Source organism: Lonchura striata, chromosome 8 (assembly GCF_046129695.1).
Source record: "Lonchura striata isolate bLonStr1 chromosome 8, bLonStr1.mat, whole genome shotgun sequence".
Taxonomy (NCBI): Eukaryota; Metazoa; Chordata; class Aves; order Passeriformes; family Estrildidae; genus Lonchura; species Lonchura striata.
The window spans coordinates 33,348,275-33,368,498 of record NC_134610.1 but is presented as its reverse complement, the minus strand read 5'-3'; the positions used below and the strand labels follow the sequence as shown (position 1 = coordinate 33,368,498).

The 20,224-nt window shown below is 35.0% G+C and overlaps 1 protein-coding gene across 7 annotated transcripts in view; it reads right to left on the bottom strand.

The window, feature by feature from the left end:
• The window catches only part of NCKAP1 (NCK associated protein 1), a 58,879-nt gene that overhangs the window by 13,779 nt on the left and 24,876 nt on the right, over positions 1-20,224 (bottom strand). For all 7 annotated transcript variants that reach the window (XM_021532549.3, XM_021532550.3, XM_021532551.2 and 4 more), the window contains 20 exons: positions 19,921-20,058; positions 19,234-19,282; positions 18,596-18,752; positions 17,964-18,020; positions 17,324-17,420; positions 16,992-17,098; positions 15,810-15,942; positions 14,473-14,554; positions 14,005-14,063; positions 13,279-13,424; positions 12,660-12,792; positions 10,912-11,031; positions 10,525-10,664; positions 9,682-9,813; positions 7,167-7,385; positions 6,683-6,813; positions 6,180-6,277; positions 1,860-1,953; positions 1,192-1,274; positions 672-752 (listed from right to left, as the gene is read on the bottom strand). In XM_021532549.3, the coding sequence (XP_021388224.1) occupies positions 672-752; positions 1,192-1,274; positions 1,860-1,953; positions 6,180-6,277; positions 6,683-6,813; positions 7,167-7,385; positions 9,682-9,813; positions 10,525-10,664; positions 10,912-11,031; positions 12,660-12,792; positions 13,279-13,424; positions 14,005-14,063; positions 14,473-14,554; positions 15,810-15,942; positions 16,992-17,098; positions 17,324-17,420; positions 17,964-18,020; positions 18,596-18,752; positions 19,234-19,282; positions 19,921-20,058 (2,256 nt within the window). The remainder of the gene's footprint in view (positions 1-671; positions 753-1,191; positions 1,275-1,859; positions 1,954-6,179; positions 6,278-6,682; positions 6,814-7,166; positions 7,386-9,681; positions 9,814-10,524; positions 10,665-10,911; positions 11,032-12,659; positions 12,793-13,278; positions 13,425-14,004; positions 14,064-14,472; positions 14,555-15,809; positions 15,943-16,991; positions 17,099-17,323; positions 17,421-17,963; positions 18,021-18,595; positions 18,753-19,233; positions 19,283-19,920; positions 20,059-20,224) is intronic.

Sequence of the window (20,224 nt, the reverse complement as noted above, 5' to 3'; positions counted from 1 at the left end):
AAACTGCTGCAATACTATTAAGCAGCTGAAATCCTTCACAGACTCCAAGCTGCAATAAGAAATTAAAAATCCTGCTAGACTTCAGCTACTGTGCATACATGTCCAGAAGCCATGTGAAGTGCCAATAAGGGGTTTTAGATGGACACACACTCTCATTCAGAAGAAATGTACCTTATTTAAGCTGCTAACTTTTTTTTTTCTCAAGCATTTCATACAGCGGGTTGACAAAAAATTTCAATTTAAGGTCAAAATCAGACTCGTCACTATTACATGCACAGAGCTCCAACCACATACACAGAGTCTTTGAAGTATTTTGTTTCACCAGTTGTACTGCTCACAGTGTGAAGCAGCTCAGCATTCTTCCCCTTGTCATGTTTTAACACTTGATAAATCTTATTCTTAAGTCTATCAAAGTTCTCAAATGTGATCCCAGGCAGACAGAGACTTGTGCTTATTCTATCAGTTAGTTGCATTTTTTTTTCCCCAGATCATTTGGAAGCTGCAGATTCACATTTTCTAAGCTCTTGGGGGGGGTGGGGAAATAAAAAAAAAAGAAAGAAAAAGGGGGGGGTTTGTGTCTGGATGTTCAACACGAAACATTAAAGTCTTGTTGCTTACATATTTTCAGTAAACTCCCAAACTACTCTACCACCCTTTCAGCCAAACAGTACCTTCATGTCAGTCTCTCTTGGAATGTGATCTTTGAAGTCCTCAATGGAACTTACAAGGAAAGGAATGTGGTAGGATAAGACCTAAGAGACACAAATATGTAGAAAATGAGAAAAATTGCTTCCCATGTTAATTATCTGTTAGACACCATTATTTTACTGAGCTTATTTTCTTTTTTAATGCATTTTACACATTTGTGTTTGTTTGTAGATTTCAAATATTAAAGCCTAATAATTTTTTGCAATAAAGAAAAGAAATAAAAGCATTTAAAATGAGTGAACACAGAATGTATGATCTAAACTAAATTTGATGTTTTAAGTTTTCTGAACAGTACTCAAAAAATAGATTCCCTCACCCCAAATTGCAATTCAAACCTCAGTTACAACTGAGTATTACCATTTTACCCACATCATCAACCTTTTAAGAGATAGCATTCCTGAACTGTTAAGCTTCAAATATCCTATCATTCCATTAAGTTAAATACAATGAAAATGATTCAGAACATATTCAGTTCTTTCTTACATCTCTAAGTGCTTCCTGCGCCAATGACCGAAAAGACAAGATAACACCAATAATTGTCATTCTCTTCAAAACACTGTCAACAGCTGAAAAGAGAACAATGAAAAGAGTGTTGATGTTTACAAGCTCAATTCTTCAATAGGAGAAACAAAATATTTAACAAAATATTGAAAACAATAAGGTACTGAAACAAAGCCATTCCTTTAAAAAGCTAAAATAATCACGTTTTTGTAGCTGAATCCACAATGGGATTTTCAGTAGAAGACTATCACATTTACCACTTCCTGGAATGAAACCTAGTATACACAACTGACAGTCCTGGTGCTTTCCTGAGGACAAAGATGTCTCTTTATTGTAATTACTTTTTGTTTCACATTCTAAAGCTGTGTAACAGGCCTCCATGTTACTGCTGCTACAGCTAGGTATTATGATCCATTAAATTATCTCAAAATTCATCACTAATATATTCCCTGTGCACTAAATAACACTGAAATCTCACTTTGTACATGAGAAGACTGGGAAAGTTCAAATTGATGCATCAGTTTATATGAGCTCATGTACATTTTGCTGCTTATGGATATAAAGGGGAAATTAATTTTTCCCATTTTCTTTACAAAGACAAATATAAAAAATTACTCTGTATCTTTAGTAGGATCTTGTTAGAGACTCACATGATAATCTTTTAAAGAGTGCTGCCATCTGGTCTGGCTTGTCAAAGCTGGTCCTCATTTGTGTTAGAACTTCAACATTCTCCACCACAAGTTTCTGTAAAGAAGCAAGGATTCATGTCAGCTATAGATTTCAGTATGTTAACTGCATAAATGCTTGATTTAGGACATTTCAACTTGGCAGAAAAGCAACTAACCCCATGGAATACAGATGTATCCACTGTGTTCTTAACAGGACTACAATGTCAATATTATCATCAGTCACTACCATACACAAAAGTTCTGAATCCAAAAGCAGAGAATTAGATACCCCTTTGAACATGATTTTTGTATTGAGCAATATCTACCACATCTTAAAGCAAAGGAATTTAACTCCATAAAAATCAGACAACAGGTCTTTATGCCACTCAGCTTTTTAGAAGAAAAGTATACATACACAATAGAAATATAAATTGACAAAGTAGTCAATCATTTTGGATTGCTGCTTTCACTAATTATGCTAAAATTTAATGTTGGTAAAACTCAAAAATGGAATCAAAAGTAGAAGTCAGATTGTTAAGCTTTGGTGCAGTTTACTTGAAATTTTCTTCCACTATAAATGAAAAAGCAAAAGCATACACCTCCAAGTCCCCACACCTTAGCCTGAAACAGTTAAATGCAATGCAGTAGCTTTCATTTCAGTTTGGCCAAAAGAAAAGAAAATGTGTCTGTTTCTAATTTTTAACAGCTCTCAGATATGCAACTTGTAAGATTAGAGTACATGTAATAACTTTCCTGAAATCATTTTCCAAATATTTACCAGATTAAAATTTAAATTAGAGATTGCATAATCACATGTCTACAATGTCAGATCCAAATTTCTTGCTAACTAAGGAACTTAGGCTGTGCCAAGCTGTATTTTTAAACTCTCTTAAAAAAAAAAATAGGTAGTTTATTAGTATAAAAATATTTTTGCAGCCTCAATGCTAAGATCCTATTTCAGAAAGGGAAAAGTGATTATCTTTATGTAGAGGACAATCAACAGCTAAGAAAATGTAGATCGCCTGTGTTCTTCTGAACATTGAAGTAGTTTTCCTTCTGTTTAAAGAAGATAAAACTAATGTTTTGTATACTAGATTAAATCAACATGAAATAGAACTAAAGGATAGAGGGAGAAAAAAAGACATTCTGAATTGGGGGTGGTCTTCCAAAGTGATTATTAATAGCTTTATTTTTCAAGTAGGTGCATTCCAATCCATCTTAATTTCCAGAGGAGGCAGCAGAAAAAAATTAATATTCAACATACATGTATGCCACTAAGTTTAAAACACAATTTTTTCATAAAATCTAAGAGGCATACGTGCAGGAACCTACTACTAAGGATCCACAAAGATCTAACCTTTGATAGTTTCGCTAGCTGCTTTAATAGCTTTATTTTACTTCACTTCAACCCACACTGAGAATGGGGCAAAACATAGCATCTGGCAAGCACACAGATTAAATTTTAGAGTAAGGAGGAGAATAAAAACAACAAAATCTATGATGCTGCTGTTAAATAAATGGTGGTCTGTGTTTACTCTCACTCTGTAATAAGCAGCCTGTGCAAAGCAGATCTGTCCAACAACTGCACTGTATCATGATCATGATCCATAATTCACCCACTCTCCCTACTTTCTTATTTTCACTGAAAAGCAGGGAAAGAAATAAGCTATACAAAATGCAGCAAACTAACCAAGAATCTTAAAGGTCCCCTTCTTTCTGATGCCTAAGCTTTTTATACATTTTCCATACATATGTAGCTTTGGAGATTGCTAATGCATGGTTGTAGATCCAGTACTTTTCCTACCCTTTTTCCCTAGATTTTAGGACAATAAGCTAACCACGTAATACATTCCTGAAAATACTGTTTAGGCTTATTGTCAGGAAGAGGGCCTACAAGAACACCATTTTTGGTTTTCCAATCAGAATCTGAGAAGTCATAACAAGATGTTATAACATCTTCTCATAACAAGAAGGGCAAAGAAGCCCTTGGACCAACTCCAAGGGGCTGACCCAGAGATGGGTTACTGGGGCAACCAAATCTCCTACTGGATATACCTGTGAGATATACTAATTAATTAACCTTATCAAATTGTAGAAATCCAGTGCTAAGCCCATCACCACTGGGACACCAGGACATTTCCAATAAAGCTCTGCTTTTTACTTTACTATTTTTAACACTGTTGCAAGGGTTTTTTCTCTTTTGATTATAGGCAACACTTCCAGCCCAAACTGTGCAATTACTATGAGTAAAGTGCACATGTGCATGGGTATGTCATACTTCTATGCTGAAAGCTAAAGCAGGACTGCTTTGTGCTGAAATCAAATGGGCAATTTGAACCCACCCAATGTATCAGAACTTGGCATTTTAATTTAAATCCCTCAAAGCTCTCCAGAATGTGAGACTGAGGGCAATAGCCCATGCACATTGTTACTCAGTCAAGTATTCAGCTTCATAAAGAATAACCAGCATATTAATTTAAGATTTGAAAGGAGAAGGCTGGAATATAGTTCAAATAGCGTTTTAAATTAGGTAATCTTTCCCTTCTTTATATCTTTATATCTTAAACTTCAGATATAAAACTGACACCTGGTCCCACTTTGCAGGAAGCAAAGCAAGCATGTTGAACCCTACATTTAATAAATTCCCACTCTCTCCTCTTGTTGCTTTCCTCCCTCAAACACAGATGCTTCTTAGGGCTCTCTTGCTAAGCCAACTATCTCAGCCAAAGAGATGAACATTTTACTACTTTGTTTTTTTTTCCTCCAAAAATGTGGTCATGCACATATGGATCTACATCATGGTCTGCTCACCCCCAGCAGTATCAGAAAACAACAGATTTCAGGCTCAATTCAAAGCTGCTTTTAAAAAGATACAGACACCTACAACATAAACTCTGCTGATTTTGAGGAAATACGATGACTCCTCAGTAAACAACACTTGCCAAAGGATTTTGTGCTTCACTTAAAATGTGACAGATGCCACTTTGTGCATAGTGAGAAGTTAAACCACACCATTCTCACTTGGAAAGCCTCATGCTCTAACTCAAAAATTGGAATAAGGGATGGGCATCAGGAATCAATTAACCTGGCAGGCTGGGCACTCGGGTCAGGGGTGTTGCATGCTCTTAAGCCAGCTTGGAAAGCATAAGCAGCCCCTCTTCTTAAGCTATGACAATGAATAAAAGGTTTCAAACCTTTTTATCATATATCTCAGCCTTTCAGCAGCACTGCAATTAAGGTGTTTGCAAAGAAAACAAGATCCTTGAAAGTGTAACACAGGATGTATTATAACCACACACTTCTGAAGGTCTGGCATGATAATAAACTGTTATTGAAGAAAGAAAGGAAGTTCCTTATATCTCTTAGGTATCTTTTCAGAAATACACCATGCATGAATAGTTACAAAAAATTCCTTTGTTTAATCAGTGGTAAATTAAACTGAAAATTATGAGCTCTAATAATAACTTGGAATTAAATCTGGAAATTACACTAAAAGAACAAGTCATAACAAAATATATCCAAGCCAATTAGTGACATTTTAATAGTATGACTACCCAGAGAAAGTAGCATATAATATTACATTTATTAAAACTACTTTCCAGAAGGAGTTACACAGATACCAAGTGGTTCCCCTGTCACTGTTTGCTGTTTTGAATATACGTGAAACTAACTTCCTTGACATGTCCCCATTTCCAACTTTTTTCACAGCATCAACTTTATTATTTGTTTGTAGTGCAGTAGATGTGAGGTTTACTTATCAGAACACAGACATTTATAATAAATGGTTACTGTTGAGCCAAATGTAAAGACCAATGTAAAAATGAGGAAAACTAACAAAGAAAAAAGGACCTGAAGTCTTTCACCCATGTAAGCTAAATAATAGATGCATACAGATATCTTTAAGAAATAAGCCCTTCTAGACTACTAAGACAAATTTGAGATTTTCCGGCAATGTTTGGAGAGTCAACAGTCTTAGGTAAGGGCTTCACAAACACCTGGAGATCTTGAAAAATGTTTCTCTTCCCACTGATCATAAAAGAGAGTTGACTTCTAACTTAGGGTAGCTAACAGAAATTAACAGTCTGCATAAAGTCCTGCACATTCAACTGCTGGAGAATGTGGGATAAACACATACTACCTGTGCAAACTTATTACAAAAGAAGAGTAAAACCCAACGCTTTGTCACTTTGTTTGATGCAGTCATTTAAAAAAGATGGCATGGAGAAACAGAGATATTAAATGTCCTAAAGGAAGCTTAACCAGAAAACTATTGCCTTCCCACCCACCAGTTTCCCAGGTTACCTTAAGCTCAGCAACCTGTGAAGAGATGTGCCACATCAGACTTTCACTTAAGAACTTCATGCCATATGGTCCCAGAAGTTCAGAAAGGGCTCTCATTTCTGAGAAATAAAAGAAACTTATACTTCCAATACTCCATCTTCATTTATTTGCAGCCCATCATGTATTTAGCATGGTGTTTTAAGTGTAAATATATTTTACCCCAAAGTATGATTTTAAAGACAAGAATTTGTATGGTAGTAAACTGAAGCAGTAGTCACCAACACATAATATACCCATCTCTTTAGCATAAATGCAATGCTACTTTGACCAAAATTAGGAAAAGTGAGACAACAAGCAGCACGAATAAAAAGTACTTAAAATACTACTGAAGGTTAACAATTGTTAACTCTAAGAGTTAGCTGTTATTTCAGTAACAGTTGCTCTGAGAGTTGCTGTTATTCCAGTTACTCAAACAATATAGTAACTGTCCTTTACAAATATTGAGTAGAAGTATCAAAGTTTACCTGATATATCAGAGTATTCCTCAGCATTAAATGTCAATTCATTTTCTGTAGGCAAATTGACAAATGCCTTCATAGCTGGGAAATAGGCTATGTGACCATTGCTGACTTGCCGTAGCAAAGTTTCCAAATACCTGATCAGAAAGGGGAAAAGTTTTAGATGAAAAGGCACATCTTCATGGATACTTGATACAGATGTGTACAGCTGTGTGACAAGAGACACAGCTCACATCAAAGCTTTATTTTCATAGTTCAACTGATACCAACATTTTAGTCTATGGTCTCATCCCTATAAAAAAATATAATAAGTTTGCCAACAGGCAAATTTCAAGCTGCTTTTAACAGGTAGAGAGAGAAGTAAATAGGTGATGTTGGAGACTTAAAATTTAAAATAACTCCACTTCTCCAAGTCCAGATTTTTCATTAAACAACAGCAACAAAAAAAAATCTATTAAAAATTTGTAACGAGCATGCATATAATACTTACCAATTTGTGTACAGACTGGTAATGGTTGGCTCACCATGACTATCTAAATGCTGGGTTTGCTGGAGCAGAACATTGTTAAACACTCGTGTAATGTCAATCTGTACATAATTTTCTATTGACTGCAGGACTGTCATATAGGCTCTTACACTGGTCAACAGCTCTGAAGGCTTTGCAATCTCTTGTGTTGCTTGATTATACATTGTCATTCCAACAATTGACCTTTTAGAAACAAAAGGATAGAAGCAAATTCATTTCTTAGTAAAACTAATCAAAGATGCAGCTATAAAGATGATTTTATATCCACAGATTTTGATAGAATCCTAAAATGGCCTGGGTTGAGACCTTAAAGACCAGCTAGTTTGACCCCTCCTGCCATGGACAGGGACACCTTCCACTAGGCTAGGTTGCTCAAGTGCTCCATCCAGCCTGGTCTGAAACACTTTCAAGCACGGAAAATATTAATTTTACTTGAATATTTCTCAAATCTGCAAGTATAAAACTCTGATCAATGCGCATAGTACACCAGTACTTTTAAAAACCATTTTGGATTCCAAAGACAACTCTGTGGTTCCAGTAAAAATTTCATGAGACTAAGAATACTCACCAAGCACTTTTTAAATGAAGCTTTTTTCCCCCCAAATATATATGAGCAACCCACACCATGCAAGGCTTATGTAACAACTACTTCAGCAAACAAATTGATTTTGTGGAATTCATTTAAAATGCAGAATTTCTGGGAAATGCAAGAGCAAGTGTTCAAAAAATATTAACACAAAATATTATTTGATCAAAGCTACTGTTATAGTTTGAAATATCTTTTTAAAAAGCACATAGCTATTAGTAAAGTATGAATTGAAAAATATATCCAATATATACTATTAATATAAATTAATATCCAATAAATCCTATTATGAAAAATATATCTCCCTTCAGCTAACACAGTGAATTCTCTTTAATCAAGGAGCCAAGAAATTGCAGGACATACTATAATTTGTTCAAATTCTCACTATAAATAAAAACATGCTTCTAATAACAGATGTTCATAGGCTAGCTTTCAAGCTAGAGCAGAACTGTACAAAGGAGTGTATATTCTATTTCAACATACATGGACATGGACCTTACCCAGTATGTCACTGGAACCAGGTCCTCAAACAAACTGTGTCAGGGGATCCTTAGTAAACAAAGATTTGCTGTAGTGTTTAAGTTTATAATGGTCTCAGACTTTTAAGAGCTAAGCTTTTAAGTAATATGTACTTTTCAAAGACAGAACAGAAATAATAAAAAAAAAAAAGAAATCAGTAGATCATGACCTTCAGCACAGGTGAACAGGATGAGTTATTCTGGAGAACACCATATTATTTAGAGCAATTGTTTTGTTTTTGCTTGAACTTATATAACTAGGTATTTTCAATGGTTTGCTTCTGAGGCAATCTCTTACTTTAAAATAAATTCAAAATTGATACAATAACAAGATTAAGTGGCATAATAATAAGCTCCAGTCCAAGCACAGGGGACACAGAGGAGCTTAAAACAGAAAAGAAACACTAACTTTCTTTTAAGGAACACTGCAAGCCTCTGAAAGAAATGCCATTTGAAGGTCTGGAAAATAATTATAAACTGAGTATCTATTCTGCTCAGCTAACAAGTTTCATTTTTTTCAGGAAGCAAAAAAAAAGAGAAAGCAGTCTCTAAAAGTAATGTACCTGTTGCTTCAGCCCCAACCACAAGGTGACCTCCCCCAGATTAAAATAATAAACAAAAGTGCCCAAGTTTATTGGTCTAAGTTCATAAGCATAAAGAGCTGACTTCTTAAAATGTCATGGAGTTATCTTCATTTTTATGTCACCTTATCTTACTGATGGAATGCTGCAGTGACCTAATATTAGGTCTCAATGATTAAACTGATCAAGTCGTATACCCTGCTTGAAATATATAACCAGTAATCTTTGGTATAAAATAGTAGGATGGCTGGCTGGTTTCATATGAAGTCCTTTCCAGAAGTTGCCATTTGCCTATTTCTGTAAAGAATTATGGTAAATTCAAGGTAGGAACAGACAGGAATATCAAACATCAGGACTTTATTTAAAAAAAAAAAAAACAACTAACTGCACATATTCTCAGTTGGCTTTGTCAGATCTCTACTTCTGATTTTTAGACTTCCTTTCAGCAAGGCAGTGGACTCAAATATTTCAAAACACTCCAGCACTGTGCAAAAGAATGATGGGAAGACATGTCTTAATACATGCCTAAAAACAGCCATCATCAGGTCCTACAAAATACACAAGATTGAGATTGCAGGATCTGGCTGTTAAATAGATTATATGGATTTCAATATTTTATTTTAAAATGGGAATGACTATTGTGTATGCCTGCACAAGTAACTTATTAATCATTCAGTTAGGATTCTACTCACAGTTCCACCTTTAAAACCTAGTTTAATGTAGTAAGTACACAGTATTTCCAATATAAACTAGCAAAGGCTTATCTTGTGTATCTAACTACCAATATTTCTTACTTGGTAAAGCGGATTTCCAGGTGAGATGTCAAATATTCTCTTGGGGTAAACGTGTGTTCCCAAACCACCATGTTTGGTACATAATTGATTGAGAAGCAGAGCTCAGAAAGTGCAGTATGCAGTTTGTCCAGGCTTTAAAATAGAAAGAAATAAAGAAATAGTAAGAAATTAATAAAAATATTTAATGTAACAGAAGTGTATATTATCATGGAAGGCACATACTGAATGGATAATGCTTCAAAAGCAGGTAGAGGTCTAACTCTTCATTATCCTGTTCTGCTTTGAGACACTTTCTTAACTTATTTAAAAACCAGTATTTTGGCCAAGAATATATCCTAAAAATGCATAGTGATCTTCACTGCATACAGTGATGTGAGTTCTATTTTTTTAATATATGTGTATAGATATATGTATTCTTTTTAATCCCCAAAAAAGATGTTTAAATGATTTAGAAGACAGCAAGAACTTCCTGTCCAGCCTTTATTTAAGAGTGCTAAAGCAAGGTAGAGTCAAAGATGCCACCCACTCCTTGGACTCACATGCCCATAGTTAATATTACTATTCAGCCTAGCTACAACACAGGGATTCTTTCTGCTCAGGGAAACGAAACAGCCAAGTGACAAAGTTTGTCAAGTGACAAACACTCCCATTGCTTATGTACCAAAATTCAGTCTCTATACAACCCACAGAATCATGACAAACCGAAAAGCTTCAAACTTACAGCCAATTAAGTTTATCCAAACAAATTAAGCAAGAAGCATTCAATATGTAAAACATACTGAAATGTGTGAAACACATTTTGATTTGGGTTTCAAGGTGAAAAGAACAGAAGAAGCAGCTTACTTTGTCACAACCAATCTGTTTTTCCTCATGCTTTCTACTCCTGGTTTCTCCCTTTCAGGCTCTCCTTTCTTTCCAGTCTGTTTTTTTGACTTCTTGTTTACTGCTTGACTGATGGTTTTGGCACAATGTTTTGGCAACAACTAGTAAACGAAAAGAAACGGCCCTTCCAAATTAAAATCCAGGTTTTTTTAGCACACTTCATCACACAAATAACACATTCTTCCTTTGACACAATTCTAGTATTAAAAATTCTTGCTCAAATCACCTTTAATTTTATAAACAGAAAGTTCACCCAAAAACACAGAGAAAAAAGCGAACAGAAAATATCCAGAAAGCTGAATGGAACAAATCTCAAAAGAGAATTAAAATAGACACAACCATACTCACCTGATCACTCAGTGTACATTGTTCTGTGCAAATGTCTGTGATAAGATTTCGAGCCTGCTTAGCCATTTCATCCAAGAACATGTTACACAAGGAAAGACTACGATCTCCAATGTGATGTCGCTGTTAAAAAGGGAGAAAAGGAAGCAGAATTTTCAGTTTCCCATCAGTCCTACAGTACTGCAGAGAATAGTTCACTAATCATATAACTAGGATATGGGAAATAATTAATTAATCCTCAACAATCTTGACTCCGAGCTGTTTTTTTTCTTTTTGGAAGTAATTTGAACCACAAAATTTTCAAAGTCACCGTGAAAAAATATTTTTTGTAAAAAGAAGCAAAAAAATGTATTTGAAGAAGCAGGTTTTCACATTTAATTTTGGACCAAATCTGCTTTAATGTGCCCAATATTCCAAGGTCTCTGAATGTCCTCTTCATTAATATGTGCCAATACCAAGTCTAGGGGGAAAACAGCATGCAACTCAAGCCATAGAGACAGCAGTGTCCTTCAGATCACTGAAAAAGTAAATAATAAAGCCCTGCTGCATTAATTTCTGGATTCTGTTCCTTTCTCACAAGTACAGTCTCTGTCTTGCTGAAATCCTCCTTTCACCACTGATGTTTACTTTCTATCAGCCACACTATGACACACTGTACACAGCACAGCAAAGATTATTTTTCCAAAATGATAATAGTTACCAAGGCATACAATTCAGATATTGAATTTCAAGTTCTGCTGGCTGTGACAAAATGTGCTTGCTGCAGCTGAATGCACAGTAACTAGTGTCCAGTGGACTTTGGCTACTGATTTCTTACTGTTACTATAATTGTTCTCAAAGATGTCTCTTGTCCTGAAGGGTTCAGCTTTCCTGGAAACATTTTAATGCTTGTCTAATATAAATACCACTGGCCGCTATTTAAAGCAATGCATACAAGGAAAATGCCTATATAGATGTATACTGTAATGAAGTTTAGCAGAAAAGAATTTTATTTTTAAATAAGAAAACCCCATATTGTTTCTATTACAATAAATCTTATTCAACTAATGTTTCAGATGAACACTGTTAGGAATGAAAACAACATATTAAATTAAATTAAAATGGCCAAGTTAACTCCCAGACTAATTTCAAAGTCAATGAACATACAGGAAATGTACTAAAGGATTTATGCTCTTAAAACAAAAATAGAAAGCATTTCCTCAGATTCAAACTGCTTCCTTTAACAAAGAGTCCATTTCTTCAAGCAGTATTTTTAAAATTCTAACTCTAACCAGCAAGGTTTCCATTACCCAGTTCTGACCAAAGCAAATGCTTGCATTATACTGTGTATCACTTTTTTTTCCTTACTGAAGAAAACTAACAACCCATACAGAACTCCCAACTTCCTATTTCTTTCTCCCAACCATGACTTTATAAATCATTTAACAGGAAAACTGTTGCTTCTAAGTTTTAACTGGCATATGGGATTTATTGGCATCTAAGCCTGAAAAGTCATCTAATTTTTGTATCCTAGCTAATTCCTCTTTAAAGCAAAAATCAAAATTCTCTCTCATTTCAGGAAAGGATTTAGAGATTTATGCATGAAGATTAATGTAACAAGGTATCTACTTGTTTTACCTCCATTTTTACATTTTTAGCACTCTCCTCCCTCAAATATTAAAATTGTCATAATAAACACCTTCTTGTGGTGTTTAGCTCTAGTTCGTTCTGTGTTGAATAAGAAATGAAAATAATCTAAATTTAAAATTTACCTCTTCAGGGCATAGTTCATGGGTACAGCTCATAAAGTGAGTGCAAAGCAGTGGGAATGCAATTGAGTATCTTGATTGAGAGGGAAGCTCCAAACACTGCTGAAACATCTTCTCAAAAGCACGACTATAAAAACTGAATGGAATTAAGCAGTTATAAATCAGACATTTAAATGCAATATATATATTCTTTTCTGTAAATAAGGATTACTTCATACAAACCCAATGTGACCATAAACATTTTGTATACCAAAAACTGCCCCATGCTTTCATAATTTTTGTTTTCTGCATTCACTTCTTATGCATTTTATTTGCACATCTATTTTACATTAAGATTATTATCACAATCATACTTTTATTCTGATGTTTGCCACAAAGGGACTGTAAAAACTTACACTTTTTGCCAAGAAGTATTAAGGAAAAGTCTGCAAATAATTCCTGATCAATTATATGACTGTCTGTCATAAATACCTTTTCCAAACTAATTCTGCTCCAAACCAGAAATTCCAACTGATTCTTTCTCTGGCCTATCTTCCTACAAAGTGTGCTATTTAAAAAGCAGACTTGCAAGGACAAACCAAACAATAAATAATAAACTTGTACAGTCACTCTAGTAACATACCAAAAGATAGAAAGATCTGAGGTTTCCACCAACATCTCCACCAAAGAATCTACCATTTTTGTGTGGAAAATGATTGTGTTCATCATTTTTCCTAGTTCCCTATGGTCTGCAAGGCCAAGTGAAGCTTTAGAAACACTGGTGTAGGCCTGAAAAGACAACACAATTGATATGTTATATCTGCAACTGCTTTTGTAAAAATTCCACTGCTATTGCTCAATACCAATGTTAAATGCTGTTTGTGCTATGCACAGAACACCTGTGTATTTAAAGACCATGCAAGGATTCTTCTCTTTCCACTAGAGCTTAAAAAACAGTAAACTGCCTTGCAGTGAAGTCTCTAAACAGCCACTGAATATGGCACTAATTCATAGATAAACTGCAGAACAAATATTGGCAAAGCACAAATTTGTAATCTCTCCCTTACCAGTGTAGGCATGTTGAATCACACGCTGCACACCCACCAAACAGCTCAGCCTCAACACATTCTATTTCTGAACTGTTAAAAACACCCCAAGGGATGATTTGCAAAAAGTACCCAAAGTAGACAAAATTACATCAAAACATAGAAAATTATCAGTTGAAGTATTTGTTTGATTTTAAAGAGTAGGTTATTTTTAGATAGCCTGTCATCCACTTGCAGTGTGAGAGTAATCTAGAACAGCAGTTATCTATGAAACATTTTGGTTTTAAGTTAGTGAAATGTCATGCCTATCTACCAATTCTTACCTGCAATCTAAACCAGTCTAATCTCATTCCTCTGAAGTCAAATACCTCTCCATCTTCAACTGCATCAGGGAAAAATATAGAACAGAAAACCCTTAGAAAACAATAATAAATTCAGATATACTATATTGGATCTTCTAAAAACCCCAAAATAGTAAAGAATTACTTGAGTAATTAACCTCATGTTTTTACCCACGAATTTTGATCCTGTACAGTTGCAGTAAAAGGCATTAAAAATATCTATATGAAAATGTGTAATATGTTCTCTATATCAAAAGGTTGGATTATTACCCAATAGCATCCTTTCGAAAAGGGACACACCACATGAAGCAGATACAAAAATGAAAGAGAAACAAGGGAACAAATACTGAACAAATGCTCCTTCTACTGATTACATGAAACAAAAGTCATGAAACTTTTCAGAGGAATCTGCCAGACTGTTACCAATTTTCTAAGACCATTTAAACTTACCTTGTTTCACACTTAGTGAAGTCATTGTGTTTACAAAAGAGGACATGATGATTGATTCATCCTCTGGGCACACTGAAAGATTCTAAAATAAATGTTATTATTATTATTATTACTTTAAACTTGGTTTATGAAATAATGTCAATATCCATGCCCCATTTATCAGCTATACTCTGAGATGTTCAAAAACCTACAAGAGGTAACTTAATTGACGGAATATTTCAAATAGTACTATTTAGGAGCTTTCACTTTTAAATTAATTGGTTCATGACAAATACATAGAAAAGATTGCTTCCGAACTCATATCAGCTCAAAGTGGGAAAATCTGTCAGTAAATGTAGTTATACTATATTTTCTATCCTGTCTGCAAAGAAAATCTGGTTATGGCAGGATATAATGGAGCCCACATCAGTACCACTTTACCTCAAAAAAACCCCTCTCAATTTTTTTAAATTAAAAATTCAAATTTATTTTACTAAGCATTTTAATTTTACAAAATGCAACATAAATTTTAGCCACTTAACAGCACCACACTTCTGTAAAGTAATGCAATGCAGAAGTCTCTCATAATTCCAGCAATAACTGACATTGAAACCTAAAGGCTGAAAAATATCCAAATTAGCTCTCAATTACTTGTCTGCTCTGGTGCTTGATAGCTGTTATGAATTAATGACAATTAAAATTCATGTCCATTTTTCCTCCTCATATCAGTTTGGGCTCCATCTAGTGGGGTCACCAGGGAATAAAACCAAAGCACTTCAGAAAGTTTATAATTTCTTGGTTGGGCTAAATAAGAAAAGGTTTCTACACTCCTTCAGTGACAGTACCTATTTCACAGTCTCTAAACATAACAGTGCTTCACAATATTCATATATGAAGACTAAAGTATATAAATTCATACCACTTGTAATGGTCTGAAGTTATGTCATGGAAGGGTTAGGTTGGATATTAGGAAAAGGAAAGGAAAATATTAGGAAAATATTCCTCCCTCAGAGTGTGGCTGGGCACTGAGCAGGATCCCCAGGGCTTGGGTCACGGCCCCAAGATTGAAAGAGCTCAAGGAGCATTTGGACAGCGTTCTCAGGCACAGGGTGGGATTGTTGGGGTGTCCTGGGCAGGGCCAGGAGTTGGACTTTGATGAGCCTTGTGGGTCCCTTCCAACTCAGGATATTCTGTGATTCTACATAAACAATAAACACTCCCAGAATTAAACAGTAAGTTAATTTAAACAGTAAGTTAAGTGCATCCACAAACAGGGATGTATTTTGGGACATCATTCTGGACAAAAAGCCCTTGTTCAAACTTGCATTTGAGAAGCCAGAGCCATGATGTTGCCATACCTGCACCAGCTCATTTAAGACCACTGCATCAAAGCCAGAGAGATACTGTACATAGTATCTCTGCATCACTGGTCCGTATTTCCTCACATGTGCCCTGAGCTCTTCCATGTAGAATATCAGCTCAGCTATGTGCCTAGACAAAAAAAACAAAGAAAAGCTTACAAATGTCACTCAAAATATTAAAATAAATTTCTATCATGGGAATTTCCTCCTATACCTTGCTTTTAAAACAATTATCAACAGCTAATTTCTGTATGAAAATATTTGTTGATGTTGCAAAAGGAGCTTACATAGGTAATTTTCTCTGCAAGGTCAAATCCACTCAACAGGACATAAATTAGCAGGATATTACCATACTAATCCTCAAAGGTTTGTATAACTATTGAGTTCTTCTGAATAAGAAGCCCTTCTGTACAGCTCAATTTGAAAAAATGTTTTTCTCAAAAAGTGGTTAAACCTGAAAAAGGCAAGTTTAATAACTGCTTTTCTGAATTTTTTTCCAAACCATGAGGATAGTTAAATACTTGCACAGGTTGTTTCAGAGAAGCTCTGGAACCTCAATCTCTCTTTAGCATCTAAATCCAGTGGAGAGAATCCAAGATTTTCCCACTCCAGCTCTATAAATGACCTTGTAATCATTACTTGTTTAAAATCCTGCAGTCTGTCACTTCAATCTTGTGTCCAATAATCTTGAGAAGTCTCCTGCCTATCCACGCTTGTAAAATCTTGTAATCATATTGCTCATTTTTACCATCTGCTTATGGTGACACTAAAGCTCTATTACATAAATAAAGCTTAGCTGATATAAAAGACAGTTTTGCTGTCAAAAGAATCTACAAATAAAGCTTTTTGAGTTTTCTTTCCTCCTTCATTGATTTGATCAATGCAAAACCAGTTAAAGACATGTGAAAAACTTTTCTTTTTGCCTATTCAAAGTTAAAAAAACAAAACTTGTAGAAAATATTTCTATTTTATACATGAATTTTCACTGATGTGTTCCAATCCTAGGACAGTATTTCTAGTTTTCTGTTTTGGTGGGACACTTACTATTCCCAAGTAAACATTTTATGAACATTCCCAGATGCTCCATGTAGCCAGACTTGTCTGAGATTCCACTGCCTTCAATTTTATCTTGTTTGTGAAATTCTAGTATTGAAGGTGTTGCATTAAAAATGAACATACTTATCTATGAAATCATCTGCGCTCTTCTTTGGCATATTATCTGCATGACGAAGAAGCCAAATAATTTCATCACGAGCAAAGGATAATGCCATAAATACAAAAAGTGCCTGAAAAAGAAAAATTGTTCACAAGGTTATCAATATACACAACAGCTGAACAGTCTTTGCACTCAAGAGGCAACTAGCCTCTAAAATACAAGAACTTAAAAAACTAAGTAGGTTTTTTCAAAGTGAGGAATTTTTTCCCCCCTCCCAGAGAAAATAAATAATGGATTTACCATTGAGAAACACACTGTTTTTTGCCCAAATGCAAACCATAAAAGGTGTGATTACCTTGGGACCCAAGAGGCCTGGCTGGTCAGACAAGACAGTGGCTAGTTCTTTGAGAGCAGAACGTAAAAACTTGCGTCTCTCCCTGTGCATTGAACCTCTGCATCAAAAGAACACACATTATCCACTATGCTAGACACAGAATAATTGATTTTCAAAAGCACTTAAGACCAAGCACAGGCAGATGATATTATACCAACTTCAAAAGTCCAGAATTTTGAAGAATGTGGTTCAAAAAATTGGCATCCTCATCACCAACACCCTATATTCATGAAGCATCAATAAATTTAAACCCCAAGTTCTCTGCCCCCTCTCTGTAATGTGCATTTGACTACATTAAAACATTTTTATTTAATCTGCATTGACCTTTTGTAAACGGACAAAACATAACTAATGAATAAACTAAATGCTTCCATCCTGATAACTTGAAAAATAATCTAGAACTTAGATTATTTTAACTTGGGAAGTTAAATAGGTAACGACATGAAGCAAATCTAGATTTAAAAGAACAATCAGTAAATGATTCATTTGAAAATGCATTACTAATTCTACATTTGACAAATTCTATTTATACAATCTTTATAATTTTGCCTTAAGAAAACCAATCCTAGAATCTGTCAGAAAAACTTTTTAAGACACTCACGCATGTGAAACAGCAGCTTCTTTGCACTCTCTGATGTCATTAATACGCTTGTTGTAGCTGCAAGTAAAAACCAGATACAGTTTAAGAATCAGCAGCGTGTTTTAGAAAGAGCTGAGTGGGACTTGACAGGAGCTACAATGTTATAGCAAGCAGGATACAGCAGAAAATGCACACCAGCTCCTGAGCAGAGCTAAATGCCAAAACTAAATACCCAAACCAGAAATACTTTCTACTGAAGTACTCCTGGTGTTGGCTGGTAGAGGTCTCAACTTTGTTTCCGAGTTTTCATATAAAATACTGCAGAAACAGTAGCAACAAGATGCAATTTTTCAAGCAAACCCCATATTCGTAACATTTCCCTTCAGTAAATCAAGATTTGTAGGTGAGATCATTAATCTAAGAGACTTGCTATTTTAAAGACTGTCACCAGGCTTTCAGACTGAGACAAAAAGAGGTGTGGTGGTTATGAAATCAGGCCCCTAAAACTTATGCATTAAAGAAACAGCCAAGATACCAAGCAAAATACTTGCACACCTAAGCAGAACTTACATGAAGCAGAAGTAATGTTTGAAACAGTTCTTCAAGAAATATGGTGTTTTAGCAGAGATTCTGAAAGGAGAACAAAAACTTACCCTCTTATGTTTACAAACAAATCTTCTGCAGCTTTGTGAATATGGAATACTTCATCTCGAAACAGAGCCAAGCAAGAGCTGCTTTGAAGTGCAAGTTTCCAAAGATTCAAAGCTGTAGCATCACTATTTAGGATTCCGTGGCACAAAATAAATCCAACTTCAAAAGTTCACATTGATGTGTGTTACAAATTAGATGCACAAAGACAGTAAGAGAACAGTGAGATGATTACATGTTTTGTCTTAAATAGTCTGCATAGATCATTAATAAACTCTTCAATGTATAACATTTTCTAATATATAAAAAATACCTCCCTCCCCACTTCTAATGAAAGTAGTTTTGCAATATTTGTGTGAAATTAATTACTTTATGCTGATACTACTTGACTACTTTCATTAGAATTACTGAAGCCCTCACTTCCAGTCAAAGTCTGGAACACAATCTATTGTGACACAATCTATTCCAGCAGCACATGCTGAATTCTAGCTTCACTGTATGTTATTACAAACGAAATTTAATCAAGTTCTCCAGAATCTTATTTGAATACAACAGCTATTGGGCAGTACAGAAAGCAAATAGTCTTTTAAAAGTTAACCAGTTTTTTTTAATACCATGAGTCGTTTCAGAATATTTTACTCACAAATTATCCATTTTTCCATTGCATCCAGAGACAGGTATTCACACGGCATCTGTTAAAAAAACAGTAATTTGTAGCACACTAGTTATAAGTACTACTTGGCAAAAAGGGACAAGCAAAGCCTTAAATGCTGATCAAAAAGCCACTGACCACTAACAGCGATTCAGTGTTTCAGCACTTCAGAAACTGAGGGTCAGAATATTAAGTGAGCTAACATACCCTTCAACACCTTAAACAAATTTTGACAAATATTTATTTTCAATAAACATTGTATTTCACAATTCAAGAATTCAAGAATTAAAAGCTTTCAATGGATACTAATCACAACAATTCAGAAATTTAACCATTCATATCACAGCTGAGGCAGCCAGTGCAAACATAAATTTTAAAGGAAGGATCAGTTCCGATTTCCAGTCTACTGGCTCACAAATACCTGATAGGGTACTCAGGATTCCTCCCCTCTATGGCTTCAGAAGTTAACATTGCTTCCCCTCACCTTCAACAAATTACTGAAGCTGAAGGCACGAGTTAATGTAACAGAAACTTTACTTAATGAGAGAAAACTTTTCCCCTGTACTAATCAGTGTATTTACATATCTGATTAAAAGTCACATAGACATAATCCAACAGACAACTGTCTTACAGAAAACCTTACTTAACTATCACAGAATGTAAATTAAAAGACCATACTGTGTCAGACTGTGCAGGATTAAGCATTGTACTGGGGGCACTGATGAGGCTCAGCAGTTGTGCGTTTCTCCACTGGTCAGCTGAGAGATTTCGTCGAGGATAGACCATCTGGAGTGAAATCAGAGCATCTGAAAGGGACTAGAAAGCAGGCTAATGATTAGTTTGAATGGTCAGTACTGTTTCACCAGCAGAGCTGTTTCCTCAGCATTATTACTAACACTCATCAAAACATTTTAGTGAACTAGTTTTGAAATTAAATGTAAGGTTAAACCAAATTGCATCTAGTTTATTTAACATCTAAAAG